The following is a 23,094-nucleotide window of genomic DNA, read 5'->3' as shown; positions in this document are numbered from 1 at the left end:
TCTCTAGGTGGCGGCGGCACGGCGGCTCGACGGCTCGGCGGCAGCGGCCCGACGGCGACCTGAGAGCGGCAACCAGGCGGCGGCGGCGGCACGACAGCTGCGGCACTATGGCGGCAGCTTGGCGGCGGCGGCGGCGTGGTGGCGCCCACTAGCGGTGGCCCGGCGGCAGCGGCACGGCGGCGGCGGCACAACCTAAAGATAAAAAAACAATAAACATAAAAGGACACCGCAGTGTCAAACAAACTCAAAGAAAGAAAAAAGAATCAGCCAACATGAGCAGAAGGTGCGACGGCTACAGCTCTGCCCCTATCCCTTAAATAAGGGAAGGCACAGGTGTAGCCACTTCGCCCTAACGAGCTGGCCAGGTAATAAAAGGCACAGCTCGTTTCTGCTCTGTAAGGCCTGTGGCGTCAGGGAGAGATGGTACATTCCCCTGATGCCACAGAGCCTAACATCCTGTTCCACGAAATGATTTTAGTGATGTTTAGTGTGAAGCAAGTTCAGTGCAGCCCCACTCAACAGGACCTCAACCCTACAGAACAGCTTTAGGATGCACTGGAACGTCAACGTCAGGCCTTCTGGTCCAATGTTAGCACTTTTCCACCAAAAGAACCATGGTTCTGGTTCTTGAACCGGTTCTGTTCAGGTTTCTTTGAACGTTGGTGTTCTGTAGAGAACCGACGCGTGTTTCCACCAGTTTTAGGGAACCAAGTCAGCGTCATCAACGGTGGGCGTTACATAACGAAAGTAAAGAGTAACATCATGGTGGAGCGTGTAGGTTATCTGTGGGGATTTGTGCTGCTGTTACAGATGTTTGTTTATGTAAAAAGCATGGATCAGCTGTCGGTGATTAGAAGACGTGACGTGTTTGTCTCAGTTGTTGTTTTATTTAGTTCATTGATGTGAGAAGCGTTTTGTGCTTCACTCTCACCGCGACTCTCGGCACAAATAACCGCTTTACTCAGCGCTCGACTCGAGAGATAAAACACTAAAGTTCCACAACACGAACAAACATCTGTGTAAAATAACCATCAAACCCAGTCTAACAGCTCCACATGTATCTGTGTTTAACTGGATTTACTTCATACGTGTGTTTATGCAGCTCCAGGTTCTGAATCTTCTCGAGAGAGTCTTCATATAAAAAATAAAGCGTAACGTGGCTGAATGTACTAACAGTATGACATAGAAACACTACAATTCTCACCGTTATTACTGGTTATAAGAGCTCTGTACTGGTTAAAGGTGCTCTGTACTGGTTATAAGTGCTCTGTACTGGTTATAAGAGCTCTGTACTGGTTATAAGAGCTCTGTACTGGTTATAAGCGCTCTGTACTGGTTATAAGAGCTCTGTACTTGTTATAAGTGCTCTGTTCTGTACTGGTTATAAGCGCTCTGTACTGGTTATAAGAGCTCTGTACTGGTTATAAGCGCTCTGTACTGGTTATAAGCGCTCTGTACTGGTTATAAGCGCTCTGTACTGGTTATAAGCGCTCTGTACTGCCCAAATTCATCGGTCATTGTTTTAGTACAACAAGCGATGTTACTCTTTATTTGTCACATTAAACGTTCTTCGTTATGTCCGGGTCACACAGTTCATCTTCTTTAAGGCGCTTTAAAAATATCAGCGGCAAACTGGATCAAAATGTAATCAGGTGAAGTTTAAAAGATAAAAATTCAGCATCTAGCTCCATACGAGACACCATCACAGCGGTTTAGCAAAGCACCCAAACCTCTACACTTTGACACACCCACCGATTATGTCACGGTTCGCGCTAAAAAACTCAGTATTCTGTGGTACCAGATTAGATGCTGGTTTGCTGTCTAAAATTATTTTTTTTTCAGTGGAAACACTGAAAGTTCACGAACCAGCATCAGAACCGTTCCGCGTCGGTGGAAAAGGTGTATGTGAGTGCCAAAGTGCTGGGGAAAGGCTTCTCAGAGGAGCGGATGCTGATATAGATGCAAAAAAGGCGGAGAAGGGAAGAAGAACTCCCTGGGTCTGTGTGAAAACCGACTTACGTGCGACTCGGATACAGACTCGAGTCCCCGTCTGGCGTACGCTATAGGCAAAGTTAAATTAAATTGACTTCACGAGAGATCTCCCGTATACCAAAACTGTATCGTGTGTAGACCCCCCCTCTAGACTCAATGAGGCCCCCTAGGGTTGAGAACCACTGCTGTAGAGGACGTGTTTGCTTCATTTTACCTGGAAAATCAACAAAACGTGTCCAAAATTTTGCATAAGAACACTTTTCCTGTTTGTTTTGGCTCCAAACAAGTACTAAACGGAAGTGAATTGTTTACATGTCCAGTTTTTTATTTTAATTTTGTTCTTAGGTGCAGTTTTCTTTCTGAAAACTTTCTTTTGGTCTTTACGGGACAAAGTGATGGATTTAACAGTACAGCCATGTGCTTTAAATTATTAGAACAAACCTTCATTCATATGGCTGTGTAAAGCTTGCTTGACTGTGGACAGTCGCACCTACACTATATGGGCAAAAGTATTGGGGCACAACTGTTGCTATCATGTGTGACATATCAATCATATAAAGGAAATGATATTCTTCCAGTTTTGCAGCAGTTTAGGGAAGATCTATAAAGCTCAGCCTCACTCAACAGCTCTGGAATGAACCGGAACACCGACTGATCAATCAGTGCAATCAGCACCCAGCCATATGAATGCTGTCATGTTTTGACTAATTGGGCACAAATTCCCACACACAGACGTACTTAAGTCTTGTGAGAAGCTTCTCAGAAGAGCGGCTGTTGTAAGACTCTATTTTAGTATCATGGTTATTGGAATGGGACGATGTTGTAGCCTAGCGGTTAAGGTACTGGACTAAGTATCAGAAGCTCACTGGTTCAATCCCCACAACTGCCAGGATGCTACTGTTGGGCCCTTCAGCAAGGCTCTTAACCCTAAGTTGCTTAGATCTTGTACTGTCACAGTAATGTAAGTTACTTTGGATAAAAGCGTCCGCTTAATGCTGAAAATGTAAATGCAAACAAGCTTACGGTCACATGTACAAATACTTTTGGCCATGTAGTGTAGATATAAAATGGGAAAAACTGAAGTGGTTTAATTCTTGTCTTTCACCCTGTTCTTCAATGGTCAGGACCCCCACAGAGCAGGTATTATTTAGGTGGTGGATGATTCTCAGCACTGCAGTGACACTGACATGGTGGTGGTGTGTTAGTGTGTGTTATGCTGGTATGAGTGGATCAGACACAGCAGTGCTGCTGGAGTTTTTAAACACCTCACTGTCACTGCTGGACTGAGAATAGTCCACCAACCAAAAATATCCAGCCGACAGCGCCCCGTGAGCAGCGTCCTGTGACCACTGATGAAGGTCTAGAAGATGACCGACTCAAACAGCAGCAATAGATGAGCGATCGTCTCTGACTTTACATCTACAAGGTGGACCGACTAGGTAGGAGTGTCTAATAGAGTGGACAGTGAGTGGACACGGTGTTTAAAAACTCCAGCAGCGCTGCTGTGTCTGATCCACTCATACCAGCACAACACACACTAACACACCACCACCATGTCAGTGTCACTGCAGTGCTGAGAATCATCCACCACCTAAATAATACCTGCTCTGTGGGGGGTCCTGACCATTGAAGAACAGCATGAAAGGGGGCTAACAAAGCATGTAGAGAAACAGATGAACTACAGTCAGTAATTGTAGAATTACAAAGTCCTTTTATGTAGTAAGTGGAGCTGATAAAATGGACAGTGAGTGCAGAAACAAGGAGGTGGTTTTAATGTTATGGCTGATCGGTGTAGTTTTCTGCTGATGACTGACTTGGCCAGTTTCCCTTTTCTTTATTTCCAAGTAAATTTAATCACCAAAATAAGAGCAGACGTGTGAGTATAAAATATATTTATTCATCGTAGAGTCGCTTTAGTTCAGACACACAGTACAAACAGCAGTCAGGTATAAATCAGACACGGATCTAGTCTAAGGCCTCGAATCTAATCTAAACACTTAAGCTGTATTTACAGATCTCACATCAGACTAAAGGAAGAACTACTGAGGAAACTAAAGTAGTTTATTCCAAATAAAACAGACTCGGATGAAAATTCATAGCATGAATGTGAACAGATACTGAAGGTCTGAGGGAGCAGCAGTGCTGCACTGATATGTTCCAAAATCTATATCATTAAAACAACGTTAACATATCGCTAAATAAAACAATGTGTAAATAAAACCATCTCCACCCTCTGATTTGTGTGTTTTTTCTTATATTCTATATATTTTTGGTATTGTTGTACTGTTCCGTCTCACGACCTCCATAACAATGTAGATGGGATGCCAGATTGAAGTTTTTCAGGTTGAATTCAACGCTAGACTGTGATTTGGGGTTGAGGTTTGAGGTGAAGAGGGTTGCCATGTCTTGCTTGATCGTGTCTCTTGTATTTGGGCGTCTTTAAAGGGATTTCCACCGAAGACCAGAGAAGATGGTGTGGAGGAAGTAGAGCAGCGTTGTAATGTAAGCAAACACCTAAACACACACACACACAATATAATAAACAAGTCAATATAATATAATGTACAATGTTCATGTCAAATTCTGTTTTAGTAAGTACGTTTTAGCAAGGCTGTAGAATGGGGGTGGGGTGTATATCACGAATGGGAACTCTGACCGATCGTAACATAAAATAGAATACAATAGAATGACTTTGTCATTTATACCCATATATATATACATATATACATATCATATATACCAGTGGCGGCTGGTCAATACGGGGCGCAGGGGCGCCGCCCCCCTTAAAATTATTAAAATGTTAAAACAAGCAAATTATATACTGCAAAATAGTTATGAAATTAATTAGTCTGTTTATCTAATGGTCTAATTAACTGTTTGTCTAATGGTCATGATAGCATTTTTAAAATAAATAAATATTTGTATTTAATTGTTTACATCGTGCACATGTCCCATGCGCGGGGCGCCGGTCTAACGAGTGTCTATGTACGTGCACGAACTTTTGGCAAGCACGTGGTCTGAGGCTGCTCTTTAATTGGTTGTTTTAAATTTTCCACAGGGGCGCAGCTCTCTGCGCCCCGTATCAACCCACTCTTATTAGAAGTGTGTCACTACTGGCTTATTTTTTTTAAACGCCGTGTGATTGGACAATCCCCGAGTCGACTCATTAACTGATTCATTCAGCTGCGGCTCCTCAGCTCGGTTCACGTTAAACAGTTAGTTGCAGATTGGAGCAGCATTTCTTCCAAAATGAGAGATAATTCAGTCTTGTCTTTACAAAAAAAACGCTTTCACAAAGCGTTCACTTGAAGAAAAAAAGGAAAAAATGGCAAAATTCATGTTCAAATAGTGCTACTTTTAAAGGCTTTTTTTTTTTTTTTTTTAATTTGTTGTTTTGTTTGCGCCCCCCTCAAATTTTTTAGCACCAGCTGCCACTGATATATACCCATATCATAGAAGTGTACAGTAGAATGAAACAGTTTTTCCATGTATCCTTTTCTATTGTATTTCTACATTTTCTCCTCTGTTGGAGACCCTGATGGCCTGTGAGGAGGGTATATTCCCCTGACATGCCCTCCCTCTGACATTATTATGGCTTATATAACATTATGTTATTATGTTTTCTAGCAACCTGTTTTTAATATGTAATACATCTATTTGAGGTGGTTATTTCATCTCCGCACCACCAGCTCGTGCAACAATAAGCTGCAACACCATAAAACTGAATGAGGATAAAAAAGCTGAATGAATTTCTCACCACAGCAGCAATGTCCTCCTGGTACATTTTAAACAGGGGAGAGTCTGGGCCTGATTTTAAGATAATGGTGACGTAGGCCAGAGCGACTGATGCACTTAAATAGAAAAGCACTGCGATGAAGTGATACATCACATCCTGGAACAAACAAGAGAACAATACAGTTTCTTCACTGTCAGAAAGCTTGGAGTTCCACAAGGTTCCATATACAGTCCGTTTATTTTGTTCTTATTCTAAACTCGTCTAATTTTAGAAGTTAATCCTAACATTATTACATACTAATATCATCACAACCTAATACAAACCTCATCACATCCTAATCCTAACCTCATCACATCCTATTAATAATCTCATCACATCCTAATCCTAACCTCATCACACCCTAATCCTAATCTCATGACATCCTAATCCTAATCTCATCACATCCTAATCCTAATCTCATCACACCCTAATCCTAACATCATCACATCCTAATCATAACCTCATCACACTCTAATCCTAACCTTATCAAATCCTAATCTCATCACACCCTAATCCTAACCTCATCACATCCTAATCATAACCTCATCACACTCTAATCCTAACCTCATCAAATCCTAATCTCATCACACTCTAATCCTAACCTCATCAAATCCTAATCTCATCACACCCTAATCCTAACCTCATCACATCCTAATCATGACCTCATCTAATCCTAACCTCATCACATCCTAATCCTAACCTCATCTAATCCTAACCTCATCACACCCTAACCTCATCACATCCTAATCCTAACCTCATTACATCCTAATCCTAACCTCATCACACCCTAATCATAACCTCATTACATCTTAACCCTAACCTCATCACATCCTAACCTCATCCCATCCTAACCTCATCACATCCTAATCCTAACCTCATTACATCCTAATCCTAACCTCATCACATCCTAATCTTAACCTCATCACATTTTAACCCTAACCTCATCACATCCTAATCCTAACCTCATTACATTTTAACCCTAACCTCATCACATCCTAATCTTAACCTCATCACATTCTAACGTCATCACATCCTAATCCTAACCTCATCACACCCTAATACTAATCTCATCACATCCTAATCCTAACCTCAACACCTTTTAATCCTAACCTCATCACACCCTAATCCCAACCTAATTACATCTTCATCCTAACCTCATCACACCCTGATCCTAACCTCATTACACCCTAATCCTAACCACATCACACCCTAATCCTAACAATATCACATCCTAACCTCATCACATCCTAATCCTAACCTCATCACATCCCAATCTCATCACACCCTAATCCTAACCTCATCACATTCTAATCATAACCTCATCTAATCCTAATTTCATCACATCCTAATCATAACCTCATCACATCCTAATCCTAATCTCATCACATCCTAATCATAACCTCATCACATCCTAATCCTAATCTCATCACATCCTAATCATAACCTCATCACATCCTAATCATAACCTCATCACATCCTAATCCTAATCTCATCACACCCTAATCCTAACCTCATCACACCCTAATCCTAACCTCATCACACCCTAATCATAACTTTATCACATCCTAATCCTAACCTCATCTAATCCTAATCCTAATCTCATCTAATCCTAACCTCATCACATCCTGATCCTAACCTCATCACACCCTAATCCTAACCTCATCACACCCTAACCCTAACCTCATCACATCCTAATCCTAATCTAATCTAATTCTAATCTCATCACATCCTAATCGTAACCTCATCACATCCTAATCCTAACCTCATCACATCCTGATCCTAATCTCATCACACCCTAATCCTAACCTCATCACATCCTGATCCTAATCTCATCACATCCTAATCCTAACCTCATCACATCCTAATCCCAATCTCATCATATTCTAATCCTAACCTCATCACATCCTAATCCTAATCTCATCACATCCTAATCCTAACCTCATTACATCCGAATCCTAACCTCATTACATCCGAATCCTAACCTCATCACATCCTAATCCTAATCTCATCACATTCTAATCCTAAACTCATCACATCCTAATCCTAATCTCATAACATTCTAATCATGACCTCATCACACCCTAATTTTAACCTCATCACATCCTAATCCTGACCTCATCACATCCTAATCCTAATCTCATCACACCATAATCCTAATCTCATCACACCCTAATCCTAATCTCATCACACCCTAATCATAACCTCAACACATCCTACTCCTAATCTCATCACATCCTAATCTTAACCTCATCACATCCTAATCCTAACCTCATCACATCCTAATCCTCACATCATCACATCCTAATCCTCACATCACATCCTAATCCTAACCTCATCACATCCTAATTCTAATCTCATCACATCCTAATCCTAACCTCATCACATCCTAATCCCAATCTCATCATATTCTAATCCTAACCTCATCATATTCTAATCCTAACCTCATCACATCCTAATCCTAATCTCATCCCATCCTAATCCTAACCTCATTACATCCGAATCCTAACCTCATTACATCCTAATCCTAATCTCATCACACCCTAATCCTAAACTCATCACATCCTAATCCTAATCTCATAACATTCTAATCATGACCTCATCACACCCTAATTTTAACCTCATCACATCCTAATCCTGACCTCATCACATCCTAATCCTAATCTCATCACACCATAATCCTAATCTCATCACACCCTAATCCTAATCTCATCACACCCTAATCATAACCTCAACACATCCTACTCCTAATCTCATCACATCCTAATCTTAACCTCATCACATCCTAATCCTAACCTCATCACATCCTAATCCTCACATCATCACATCCTAATCCTCACATCACATCCTGATCCTAACCTCATCACATCCTGATCCTAACCTAATCACATCCTAATCCTAACCTCATCACATCCTAATCCTAACCTCATCACATCTTAATCCTAACCTTATCACATCTTAATCCTAATCTCATCACACCCTAATCCTAACCTCATCACATCCTAATCCTAACCTCATCACACCCTAATCCTAATCTCATCACATCCTAATCCTAACCTCATCACATCCGAATCCTGACCTCATCACATACTAATCCTAATCTCATCACACCCTAATCCTAACCTTATCACATCCTAATCCTAACCTTATCACATCCTAATCTTAACCTCATCACACCCTAATCCTAACCTCATCACATCCTAATCCTAAAATCATCACATACTAATCCTAACCTCATCACACCCTAATCCTAATCTTATCACAACCCAATTCTAATCTCATCACACTCTAATCATGACCTCATCACATCCTAATCCTAATCTCATCACATCCCAATCATGACCTCATCACATCCTAATCCTAATCTCATCACACTTTAATCATAACCTCATCATAACCTAATCCTAATCTCATCACTTCCCAATCATGACCTCATCACATCCTAATCCTAATGTCATCACATCCTAATCCTGAACTAATCACACATTAATCATAACTTCATCACATCCTAATCCTAATCTCATCACATCCCAATCATGACCTCATCACATCCTAATCCTAACCTCATCACATCCTAATTCTAAACTAATCACACTCTAATCATAACCTTATCACAACCTAATCCTAACCTCATCACATCCTAATTCTGAACTCATCACATACTAATCCTAACCTCATCACATCCTAATCCTGAACTCATCACATCCTATTTCTGAACTAATCACATCCTAATCCTAATATCATCACATCCTAATATCACATCCTAATTCTAACATCATCACAGTTTGCTTTGGTGTTGTGGGGGATTAAATGTGCTAGTATAGCTTTTTAAAATCTTTTGACTGTGTTCATTATAATTACCAGGCCGGGCCAGACACCGCTCTGATTGGCTCCACAGAGGAAGATGCAAAACCAGAGCGTGGTCATGATGAAGCAGAAGATGGCGACGAACATCACCCAGCCCTGAGGATTATCAAGAAACACACGGGTCGAGGCCACCAGGGTCCACACCAAGCCCCCGAAAACCTGTAAGAGTCACAAGTACGTCAGTTAAACACAGAACATTAAAAACTCATTTTTCTTTGATGGACTCTGATTCAGGTCTGAAGTCTTGGCCATGCAAAATTCTACATTCTTTTTAGAATTCATTCCTGAGATATTTTAGTTTTAGGGTTTGCGCTTGATGTCTGGTTGATTCCCTCAAAATGTGTGAAGTATAAACTGTGATCCATAAAAACAGTAAAACCGGTTTGGAAATGATTGATTAAAGCTTACCAACCAGGTATAACATTCTGAGCACTGACAGGTGAAGTGAATAACACTGATTATCTCTTCATCACGGCACCTGTTAGTGGGGGGGATATACTGTATTAGGCAGCAAGTGAACATTTTATCCTCAAAGTTGATGTTAGAAGCAGGAAAAATGAAGAAGAAGTTCATGCTGGTTCTGATAGAAAGGTGTCAGAATACACAGAGCAGCACAGTTTGTTGTGTTTGGGGCTGCGTAGCCGCAGACCAGTCAGTTAGGAAAGTGGTCATAATGTTATGCCTAATCGGTGTATGTGGACTGTACTGAGAGGTCAAGTCTGTGCCACTAAACCAACAAATCTAGCTGGAGAAGGTTTTTGGGGGGCAAAGAGGAATGTTTTCCATGCAGAGGAAATGATTAAACTGTAGTAAGAATCATGTACAGTTGTGATGAGGTTCTTGTATCCAGAATTGTGGTCACAACTAAAAAAAAAATACTTTTATTTACTTTACAATTAATATATTTAGATCCTAATATGTTAAATTAATTTTTTTAATTATTAAATTGTGTTTGTTGTCAGTTCTACATGTTTGGTGCTCGTATCATTTTATATAAAACACATTAAACACCCATTAAACACTGATTGATATTTTGTTATGATAGACAGACAGACAGACAGACAGAGAGAGAGAGAGAGAGAGATAGAGAGAGAGAGAGAGAGAGAGATCGCTGCACTTTCCTCGGCGTGTACAATCAGAGAGAAAGGAAAAGGCCGCAGACAGGCTCGTACACAAAAACACTCCACCTTCCGCAAACAGCGAGTTCAAAGCAAATAAAAGCTTCAGGAAGGAAAGTTTGGTGAGACATCGTGTGCGGCGGTGACGCAACATTAAAATCAACATAAAAATTTATTATTAATGTCACTCTTTATCAGCCTGCCAGTGTCTGTTCCAGTGTTAATTAATTAGCTTTACCTTTACACCTACTTTCATTTTGATGTTCTAATATATACTGACGTTTCAGAGAGCTTAAAAACCCCAACATCTCTCGCACCATAGACCGGTTTCATGTAAGATATAATTTCATGGACTGGTTTCATTTAAGATATAATTTTATGGACTGGCGGGGGCAGAAGGATTTAAAATAGAAGAACTATATAATATAAAATCAGTGTGAATACCGAGCTTTTTTTGCTGCAATACAACACTTCCACCTAGTGGTGATAGGAGACAATAACACCCGAAGTGTGTTGGATCTCTAATTATTCATTCTTTCTGTGTGGCCCGGTAATAAATGACCCACGGACCGGTACTGGTCTACGACCCGGTGGTTGGGGACCACTGTGCAGGCTGTTCTGACCACTAGGGGGCGCCTTTTTACCCGCTGTTGCACCTCAAAAGGGGAAAATGTTAACTCTCATTAAATAAATACTATTTTTTGGATGTGGAGTTTTGTGGATGGTACTACCAGCCTAGCCGGGTGCACAACTGATTTAATTGTTTGTGTCTAACGGAGGGAAGGTTGGATAGGGGTTCTGCTCGTTGTTGGTCCTTCCGTTTGGTGCGAAAAAGTTAGATACAAGTAGCAATGAGTGGAATTATATCGGTACTTTGACTTACATAATAATAAAGTGATTTATTTAATAGCCAAACGCTAACGTTGTAACAATAGTCGATATTAACTGTAATTTACAGCGAGTTAACAAGCCAGCAGCTAACAATCCTGCTAACCAAGCAGCCTCAGTTTGCCAATAGCTGGCTAGCTAATTGCTAATAAGCTTGGAAATGTCACAGGCACAGACAGCATCAGGCAGGAGTCTCCGTGTGGATCATTATAATAACACTGATTTATACTATAAAATTGTATATGTAGCGTTAGCACACAGCTAATGTTAGCTCATAGCTAACTAGCCAATTACCTTGTTTGCAATCCTCTAACTGTAAGATAAGATGTGACCGTTTACATTTCAGTTGTCACAGATTCTAATTCAACTTGACATTGGTGAGATTAAAACCAGCAACCTTATGATCACGATTCCAAAGCTCTAATTTTGGCTTTTTGCAGGAATCAGAATCAGAATCAGAATCAGAATCAGATTTATTGGCCAGGTATGTGGATACACACAAGGAATTTGTTTCCGGCTGATGGTATCTCTCTAGTAATGGTACGATACAGTGTACAAGCAACGTATACATTAAACATTAAACACAAAATCACAAAATTATCCAAACTATAAGATTATATACACACAATATACAGATATGTAATTTAGCAGCATCTGAAATATTTACAAAACAGTAAAGTGCACAACATGTAGGATGAGTACTACAGTGTAGTCAGTTTGGCAGCAGATGAATATTTTTACGCTTACGTGTTATGTATTATTAGTCATTTATTTATTTAGGAGGGAGATGGCCTGTGGGAAGAAACTGCTTTTAAATCTGGTGGTTTTAATGTGGATGGATCTATAGCGCCTGCCGGAGGGGAGGGGTTGAATGAAGTAATGTCCAGGGTGTGAGGAGTCAGTGATAATTTTCTCTGCCCGTTTCTTGGTTCTTGAAGTATACAAGTCCTGGATAGAGGGCAGAGGAGCACCAATGATTTTTTCAGCTGACTTCACCTGTCGCTGCAGTCTGTTCCTTTGTTGTGTTGTGGCTGCACCAAACCAGACTGTGATGGAAGTGCACAGAACTGATTCGATGGCCGCAGTGTAGAATTGTCTTAGCAGACAATAAGTACGGAAGTACTTCATGTGAGCTTTAATTTAAGGAAGCAGCTACGTATTTAATTATGTTCCAGTGTTCCACACGGAGGACGTTTTAACCAGAGATCTGTTTCTTTAACTTGTTATTCTCCTCTAACCAGGAAGTAATTCCTTCAGTTTTTTTATCCGCAGATACTTGATGGTTGTCAGCAAACAGGTTCTTCATGTCCAAAACAACAAAAATGGAATCTATTTGTTTTAAATGTCCATGTTCAGTGGCAACCTGGTGGTGGTGGCAACCGGCAACCTTCTGTTTACTAGTCAAGTACCTTAACCAGTCAATCTGTCTTCCGCTGCTGAGGGATCCTCGATTTTATTTTTTTGCAGTTGAGGTGGGTATATTGCTGCTCACGCCTCCTCTGACCCGCGTGCAGCCCTTAACGGAACCCTTTTCCACCCATGCACTCTGCACAGGTGCCTCTATCTGCTAATCAGGGTCTTTACACAGCGTTCGAAGACCCCGCCCACATGTTCCGATTATCCCTCCCTGCAGGCACTGCCAATTATGTCCGCTAGACGACCGGTGGCAACGCCAAGTTTCGAACCAAGGAGTTATATCCCGGGATATCCCGCTGCACCACCTGGGTGCCTGTTTGCTATTTACATTTACATTTTCAGCATTTAGTGGACGCTTTTATCCGAAGTGACTTACAATTATGACTGAACACAATTCTGAGCTATTGAGGGTTAAGTGACAGTGGCAACTTGGTGGTGGTGGGGCTTGAACAGGCAACCTTCTGATTACTAGTTCAGTACTAGTACAGTATCTTTAACTTCCTTTGGAATCAATGAAGTATCTATCTATCTATCTATCTATCTATCTATCTATCTATCTATCTATCTATCTATCTATCTATCTATCTATCTGTTTTTTCTGTCTGTCTGTCTGTCTGTCTATCTGTCTGAAAAAAGCTTAAGTTGATAGATGAATGTAAAACACTGAAACTAAATCTTTAGTAATTAAGTGCGTCCTCATTTTAATGACAGTTAGATTTTTTTTTTTAGAGTTATTATTAGTTTTCAACTTCTGTAAAATGTTTCAAGGTTTTGCTTTATAAAATGTTTTTGTTTTCTATTAATTACAGATAATAAAATAATTAAACAAATATAGTCATAAAATATATATTGTATAGATTTATATTGAGTTTAAATTAAGTTTTTCACTACTTGCTTTATTTCTAGTCCCAAAAGTTTCGAAGTAGTTTAATATATAATCTGAATTTACCAAAATAATAATTAGAAGGGGTGTCTACATACTTTTGACTATATTGTGTGTGTATATACTGTATATGCATTATGTATAAACTATAAAAGTTGCAACACAATATTTGGCTTCATTTCAGTGCTTGTGTAAACAGAAAGTGTTTCTAATCTGACGTCTTTAATCAGCTAACATCATGCCCGGGACTTACAATAAACTATAGTACAGAAATCTGGTCAAGAAAATTTAAATAAAATAGCTTTTAATTTATCGTGGATTTCTTTATTGTTTATTTCTTTGATTAAAGAAAATAAAGTGATTAATACGCTGATTAAAGTCGAGTTCTTACACGTTTCCAGCAAAGTCAGATCTAGAAAAACCAGATTCAGTGTCATTAAGGGTTCAAAAACACTCGACTGTTCATTCTTGTTGGAAATGCTCGAGGTTTAGTTTACAAAGCAGGTTCTGAGACGATGGTAGCCTGGTTTTGGGCTGTGAATCAGAAGGTTGTAGGTTTAGATCCCATGCTCTGCTATGCTGCAATCACTCTTGGTTAACACCCCTGGTTAAATGCCATGTTTTGTTGATTTCAGGTTTTGTTTACACAGGATAAACATGTTTATTTTTATTATGCTGCAAAAGTGCTCGGTATTCAATTATTTCCTGACTTTAACTTAACATTAAAACTAAACTTGTGCTTATCCTGTGTTTTATTTTATCTTTCCAGTATTTTAAGTCAGCAAATAAACATTTATCCTGCACTTGAGATGTAAATGTATGTGCATATAGTGTGCAGAAAAGAGTTAAATATGTTTAAATTGTGCGATGAACTTTTTAAATTGTAGATTCATTTAAATACAAAAACAGCGTAAGAAAAACGCATGGTTAATAAATTGACTCTAGCTGAATTCAGTGAATACAACTTTTGATCGTTATTGTCTTTCAATATGACATAAATCTAGATAAATATCGTATTTAATCTAGAATGTAATAAAGTAATAAAAACAATTTAATGTTTAGTTGTGTTTTATTAGTTTTTAAATGCGCGCCTCAGGCTGTCACAAACTACCCTGCATAAAGTAAACAACGATACGCCTTATATAGTTTATACAAGCAGTACGTTACGTAAAATGTATAAATAATAATAATAATAATAATAAAGCATAACCACATTTTATACATTTATATTTAAACGTTGTTTGGTCAAATTATGGCTCAATTATATAGTAATATATGTAAACATTAGCATTAATGAAGTACACTTTGTGGTTGCCATATAAGCCTGAACGGTTTTGTACTGTTTCAGGATTTTGACCGTCGATCTATTAACAATTAAGAGATTCTGTTTTTATTTTAAGTAGAATTTTGCCTTTAAAGAGGAAATCTGACCTTAAATAGCATTTCTTTTGAGGAATGTGTGATTTATTTGACGTGAAAGTGCGTGAAAGTGCTTCATTTGGTGGCTAATAATAGTAAACATAGCCTCCATTGTTTAATGATAACTATACATATACATGATAACTTTTAGAGTTCATTTTAGAGTTTTTAAAGTTACTTAGACCTAATGTAGAGTAAATTACACTTAATTTTAGATCTACAGTACATTTATTTATTCATTTGGCTATTTAAAATGTCTGTGTTGAAAATAGCAGCAACATTTTAGCACCTGCTAGCAAGTTACTGCGTCTAAACGTGCTGTAAAATTACTTCAATCTAACAACTATATGTTTTAAAGTTCATTTTACTGAACGACTTTATTTAACGCTATTTACAGAAAACAGACTACAGAGATCCCAGAGATATCCCAGAAAAATACACAGTGTCCTTCAGAGCATTTTTTTCCTGACCAGCATTTATTGTTAATATTTTCCAATTTATTGACTTTATATCCGTATGTATAATATAATGTTAACATTAAATACCTCATATACATACACAACATATTAAAGGAAACCCCAAGAAAGATTTTGGACCACTGGAACAACTACAACACACCTTGGCATCAAATCTACATCTGTATAGAACTGTATTAGGAAAGAAAACCCATTCGTCCCAAAGATCTACATTCAATCGCTTAACTGATGGTTTGCTGATGGTGGTGGAAAATAAATTTCCCACAGGAGTCAGTTACGTTGAGATCTCTGCACTGTGAGGGCAACAGTACTTGGTTTTGATCATTTTCAGCCTTATCAGCCAATTAGTAAGATTTGGTTCCACTTCCACGCCCTTCACATAGTAACAGAACCACCTAAACTCTTTTACACTATGAGTCTAGCAACAGGTCTTTTTCAGCACCGTTCTCTTGGTGTACAGTGATTGTATACTTTATTTAATGCTCGTATTAAAAGATGAGTCAACTGAGCTGAAGTTCCTGCAATTCATGCTACAAGAACGAATCCCAGTTCACAAAGACTAAAAAAAGGTTGGCAGCTTCGGTTTGGGGTTTTATATATGCAACGAAGAGGTGAGATATAGATTGCTTAACTGGATCTTGCATATTTTCTAAGGTTTATCTCTCAGCCTTGTGAATGTGTCTGTGTGTGCCTGTGTGTGTCTGTTTGTGTGTGTGTGTGTGTTTTGCACAGAAGTTGTTCATTATTTCCTAGATATACAACCCCTCATTACCTGACTGTGACTGGCACTCTAGTCTTCAGAAGGTGGTAAACTGACAACTCCATAATCTGATTTAGATTTGACTCGATTAGATCCCAAATTATACAAACACACTCACACTCACACAAACTCACAATTGTTTACTTACAAATTCTGGGATGAAAAGGATGTCAGGAAAGGTGGTGAAAATCCTCCCTCCAGAGGGGAGCCCACTGCCTGTGACTGCAGAGGCCATATTCCTGCAGCTAGTGCGTCAGTGTGTGTGTATGAATATATGTGTGTGTAGTGTGTAAGGTGTGAGCCACCAAATATGACTGGAAATAAGTGCAGAAATGATTAGGGTGGTTTTTAAATTGGATTCTTTCTCCTCCTCTACCACTCCCACTCCTCTACCAGTTTATCTTCTATTACGCCTTTTGTTTACTCCGCATTCACGCAGTCAAACCAGCTTTCATAGGCCTGGGCCTGGGCCTGTGTGTGGTGTGTGTGTATGTGTGTGTGTATGTGTGTGTGAGAGAGAGAACTGGGAGTGTTAACTGGTTGGATGAGAATAACAGGTAATGGCATGTTTCCATAATAATGGCAAAGTGTGTGTGTGTGTGTGTGTGTGTGAGTGTGTGAGTGTGTGAGCGGTGAGGTGTGTCCATAAATTCCGTAAAGGGTCACACTAATAAGATGAGGTCTCAAAGTATACCAGCTTTTTAACACCTTACTGCCCAGCTAGGTTTATTACACATTGTTTTAGTGAAATAGAAACTTCTGGGAGCAACAACAGCTCGATGTCACACAACCTCACAAGATGATCCACTAAGTGCTGGACATCTGCCCCTATCGTGTGTTCCAGACTGGTTTTGGAAGCAACATCAGCAGAGGAACTGCTCTTCATGAGCCTAACTGATGCACAATGCCAAGTTTTGGCAAAATTGATATATAAAGCACACAGCGGTTGGACTCTGGAGTGGAGAAAACATCCAAAATCTGGTTAATTTCTCAAATGCATAGTGCCGGGTGTAAGTTTAAAATGGAATATATTCCATTCTTGTTTCCAAAGAAGAGAGTCATGCACCTTCAACTTTGGTTCCAGTTTAGGAAAGGACCTTTCCTATTCCAGCTTAACATGTAATGCGTGAGCCAGGCCTTCTCGTCCAACATCAGTGTCTGACCTCACTAATGCGCTTCCGGAAGAATGGTCAAAAATTCCCATTAACACACTCCTAAACCTTGTAGAAAGCCTTCCCAGAAGAGTTGAAGCTGTTGTAGCTGCAAAGGGTGGCGCCATCATATTAAACCCTGTGGATTAAGAATTAACTGTCACTCCAGTTTATATGTGTGTAAAGGCAGACAAGCGAATACTTTTGGCAATATAGTGTACAGTACCAGTGAAAAGTTTGGACACACCTTCTCTTCAGTGTTTTTTCTTGATTATTTTTATTTTCTACATTGTAGATTAATACTGAAGACATCCAAACTATGAAGGAACACGTATGGAATTATGTAGTGAACAAAAAAAGTGTTAAACAAACCAGAATATGTTTTATATTTTACCAACTCTACCTCTGCACAACACAAGTGATGCTCTCAAACACATTAAAAAAGCAAGAAATTCCAGAAATTAACTCTAGACAAAGCACAAACATTAAGTGAAAACCGTTCCAGGTGGCACCTCATGAAGCTGATTGAGAGAATGCCAAAGAGTGTGCAAAGCTGTCATCAAAGCAAAAGATGGCTACTTTGAAGAATATAAAATATAAAACATATTCTGGTTTATTTAACACTTTTTTGTTTACTACATAATTCCATGTGTTCCATATACAGTATGTGTTCATTCATAGTTTGGATGTCTTCAGTATTAATCTACAATGTAGAAAATAAAATAAAAATCTAGAAAAACCACAGGAATGAGGAAGTGTGTCCAAACTTTTGACTGGTACTGTATGTATAGCAGAGCTTCTATATCAGTAAACATATGGAATGACATTCTAAACAAACTTTTGGCAGCGTTTTGGCTGAATACTGATGGCAGTGAAGCCCCAAATCCTGCTCTATGCTACAGAAACTGTCACATGTAGGGAAGAAAATGAAAAATATGCATGTGGTGAATGAGCGTAAGTATTCACCCTCCTCTACCCCTCCTCACCCTCGGCTTGAGCGGTAAAACATCATCAGAGTGTGAATCTGAGCTGAATCTGCATCAGTGTGGAATAAGCGTCAGATCCAGGGTTACAGCTCCACATGTATCTGTGTTTATCTGGATTCTCCTCCCTGTTTCACTTTTAAACTTGTGTTACAGCTCCAGCTTCTGAGAAACGGTGAGAATCAGAATCAGCTTCTCCCAGAGTCTAAAACGCTTCTGGTTGAAAATAAAGCTTAATGTGGTTTAATGTAGTAAAAGAAGGAGACAGGAGCACTAAACTTCTCTTCATTATTACTGCTCATAAGTTCCTCCACTAATCACATTCCTCACTCGCTGTTTTACTACAGTAAGTCACGGTAAGTTAAATAAAACATCAAAGTGTAATCAGGTGAATTTGAAACACTGCGGCAAGCGGAAACTATGGAACAGTCTTTGCCTTACAGTCGGACCTTCCAAGCCTACCGTGAAATGCACACATCTGCATCAGGAGCGTGTGTAAACTTTGGACGAGCGTGGGCGAGTGCCAGTGGTTTCACTGATAACATCTGAAAGGTTGAAAAGGCTTTTTAAAATTCCACTCCACTGACCATTTAGAGTTACTGGTTAACTAATCACATCCTCATACTCGCTCCACCCCGCTGGGACCGGTTCTCTGAGATCCACGCCTCGGCGTGATGAGGCGAGCGCTGGATTATGTGACTTCTGACAGTCGTCGTGTTGCTCAGGGAAACGTGTTAACACGACCTGTTTGTTTCGGCGCTCTCAGGTTACCCACGGCAACAAAGAGGCGCAAATTTAGGAATTACGACTTTTGATCTGGTTCACATTATATGCCGGATTATTCGCTGCCCGGTCCGAATCCTGCGCCGCCTGCTTTCTTTAAGGTCCTGGTTAACCTGAGCTGAGGAGCTGCATCATTTAAACACCATGTTTGTGTGCACTGGTGCAGGTGACACCAATTACAACTCAAAAAGATTTATAATCTACACCCATCAGCCAGAACATTAAAACCACCTCCTTGTTTCTACACAGCTCCACTTACCACATAGAAGCACTTTGTAGTTCTACAATTACTGACTGTAGTCCATCTGTTTCTCTACATGCTTTGTTACCCCCTTTCATGCTGTTCTTCAATGGTCAGGACCCCCACAGGACCACCACAGAGCAGGTATTATTTAGGTGGTGGATGATTCTCAGCACTGCAGTGACACTGACATGGTGCTGGTGTGTTAGTGTGTGTTGTGCTGGTATGAGTGGATCAGACACAGCAGCGCTGCTGGAGTTTTTAAACACCGTGTCCACTCACTGTCCACTCTATTACACACTCCTACCTAGTCGGTCCACCTTGTAGATGTAAAGTCAGAGACGATCGCTCATCTATTGCTGCTGTTTGAGTCGGTCATCTTCTAGACCTTCATCAGTGGTCACAGGACGCTGCCCACGGGGCGCTGTTGGCTGGATATTTTTTGTTGATGGACTATTCTCAATCCAGCAGTGACAGCGCTGTTAGAGAATGATCCACCACCTAAATAATACCTGCTCTGTGGTGGTTGAAGAACAGCATGAACGGAGCTTACAAAGCATGCAGAGAAACAGATGGACTACAGTCAGTAATTGTAGAACTACAAAGTGCTTCTATATGGTAAGTAGAGCTAATAAAATGGACAGTGAGTGTAGAAACAAGGAGGTGGTTTTAATGTTATGGCTGAACGATGTATACAGCCAAAAGTATTTGGACACCTGACCATGAACTTTTTTGTATGGCTGGGCACTGATCGATCAGTTGATGTTCCGGTTCATCCCAGAGCTGTAGAGTGGGGTTGAGGTCAGGGCTCTGTGCTTCATGTCTTTATAGAGCTTGCTCATGCTGGAACAGGAAAGGACCTTCCCTAAACTGGTGCTGCAAAGCTCGAAGCATTTTATTTTCTTGATGTCTGATTTATTAGACCTGTTAGTGACTGTTGTGAAGGAAACACATGAATACAAAGATAAGAAGGGGGTGTCTTAATACTTTTGCCCATATAGTGTTGCTGTGAAATCGAACCCGGGTCTCAGTAGCGGTGGCCGTTTTTTGGATCTTGCTTTGATCAGCAGAGGCGTGAACAAGCTTCTTCTGATGTTAGTCTAAGCACAGCTGGATGGTGACCAGGTTTAGTAGGTGTGTTGGAACTGAGAGACACCCAAACTGAGGAATTGGTCAGGTTCACATTCCATCTCGGTCACTTCAGTCTTCAAGGAAGCAGCACCAAGTGACAGTTCTTTTCTATGGTTCCAGGTTTGGTTTAATCCTCACCAGAGGAGCTTCTGAATGACAGAATAAACATGTGTGATCCCGGAGCATTAATGGTTTAGCAGAAGAATAGAAGGTTCTTATCCATCAGACAATAACGAAGGGTAGTGCCAGGGTAGAGAGCACTCGGCATTGTTGGCCGGTCCTGTTCTGTTCTGGCACGTTTGGAGTTTTACACGTTGGGCGTCGATGAACAAGATACTTCACAGATGTAGAGATCTTCAGAGCATGTCTATATTGGGACTGTTAGCCTTCCCTAACCCATAGCAGCAGGTCACAAGTGGAGGGTCACTAGATACAAATACCAACTTCATCTGCATGGTCATTGCTAAATGCCTCAAAGAACCTGGCCCAACAAAATCTGTATCGGATGAACCTTCACAAACTGGAATTGAAGCCATTGCCACCATTAAAGACAAGTTCTATACACAAAGATGTATGATGTCAGTGCCAGTGATAGCTCAGGGGTTAAGGTACTGGACTAGTAAACAGAAGGTTGCCGGTTCAAGCCCTGCCACCACCAAGTTGCCACTGTTGGGTCCTTGAGCAAGGCCCTTAACCCTCAATTGCTCATCGTGTTCCACTCATTGTGTAAGTCGCTTTGGATAAAAGCGTCTGCTAAATGCTGAAAATGTAAATGTAATGATGTGACATAAGGAGCACACATCCTGGACCATGGAGCAAAGTCATCTGGTCTGGGAGGTCTAAAATGGGATGAGCAGCTATTGGTGATGTGGTTTCATGAATGTCTTTCTCAATCTCTCACCAAATTTAAACATCATGGAAGCTTTGTAGGAACTTCTGGTGTGCAGACTGTGCAGTAGATATTTATAACTACAACCTTCATTCCTGAACTGGAACTGGAGGGCTTTCTTCCTGGAGAATGCTCCAACACATCTATCTCTGTTTTTCTGTTTTTGAAAGCATCTCCTCATACTTTATTTTAAAATCAAGATTGTTTGGGACTTGTCATCACTTCGATTCTTGCTGATTGGGAGACGGCAGCACCGTCGATATAAACTTTAATGCAAAGCTTTGTGGGCTCAGCAGACCTGGGCAGAGAGGACGTGCCAAATGGAGGTGGTTTGTGAGAGGAGATGGAAGTTCTTGTCTGGCTCTTGAGGTTAAAGTGCATCGTTGTCGGTTCTATGAAAGTGCTTTCATGCTTCCTCTGGAATGAGGAGTGCAGAGTTTCACCAGAGATGGAGAAGATACCATCTCAAAAATGAAGCCGTCATTCAGACACTCTGGTTCAGATCAGGGTTCTTCACAGTTCTCTGGCCTACACGACCAAAAGGAGATTTTATCTTTTCATGATTTTATCTCGTCACTTTGTTCAGTCGTTGCTCCTTCTGTTCTTTTTAGAAGCGTCTTGCACTTCATCAATATATACTGTGTTTCCTTTATTCATTGTGCCCCAGGATATGCTAGGGACCCACCACAACACTGACCAGGTCTTTGTAGAGCCCAAGACAGTCGAAAGCTAGAAAGTGACACAGTCAGGATAGAACCAAGTTCATTCAAATTAAACTGATAGCATTTAAATAGCACCCGGTACCCGAGCGCCCCTGCACCACTCGAGCGCCCCTGTCAAACCCAAGTGCCAGTGAGTGCCCCGGCGCCAACCAAGTACCTCTGTGCCACCCAAGCACCCTTGCACCACTGAGTGCCCTTATGCCAACCGAGTGCCCCTGTGCCAACTGTGTGCCCCTGTGCCACCAGAGCACCCCTTGTCAAACCCAAGTACCCCGCTCACCCACTCACTCACTCTCACCCAGGAGGAAATTTGGACATGCCAGTCACCCTACTGGTGGGCGGAATAAATTCCACACAGGCGGTGAGCAGAGCGTATAATGGTGCCCGCTTGGCAGCTGAAGGAAATACGGTGGACTGCCAACCTTTCCATCCCAACAGCTTTTGATCTCAGTAATCATGTTTAAACAACCTTAAATACGTATGTGGACACTTGACTATTAGCTTGGTGGACATTCTAGTCCAAAGTCATGGGCAATAAGCTTTTTTAATAAGCCCTTATTTTTTTTTGGAAAACGGTCCACAAGACTTTGGGTGTATCAGAGG

The 23,094-nt window shown here is 40.5% G+C and overlaps 1 protein-coding gene across 1 annotated transcript; it reads right to left on the bottom strand.

Moving 5' to 3' along the window:
* Positions 1–3,904: 3,904 nt before the first annotated feature.
* LOC134325036 (myelin and lymphocyte protein-like) lies at positions 3,905–16,887 on the bottom strand. The gene is made up of 4 exons (XM_063007048.1): positions 16,740–16,887; positions 9,626–9,790; positions 5,750–5,884; positions 3,905–4,506 (listed from the first exon to the last, which is right to left on the bottom strand). Exons 1-4 carry the CDS (start codon positions 16,824–16,826, stop codon positions 4,432–4,434), a joined length of 462 nt encoding a protein of 153 aa, XP_062863118.1. The 5' UTR covers positions 16,827–16,887; the 3' UTR covers positions 3,905–4,431.
* Positions 16,888–23,094: the final 6,207 nt, after the last annotated feature.

The sequence above is a fragment of the Trichomycterus rosablanca genome, chromosome 13 (assembly GCF_030014385.1).
Source record: "Trichomycterus rosablanca isolate fTriRos1 chromosome 13, fTriRos1.hap1, whole genome shotgun sequence".
NCBI classification, from domain to species: Eukaryota; Metazoa; Chordata; class Actinopteri; order Siluriformes; family Trichomycteridae; genus Trichomycterus; species Trichomycterus rosablanca.
The sequence above is the reverse complement of the archived record's forward strand: the minus strand, read 5'-3'. Positions and strand labels throughout refer to the sequence as shown.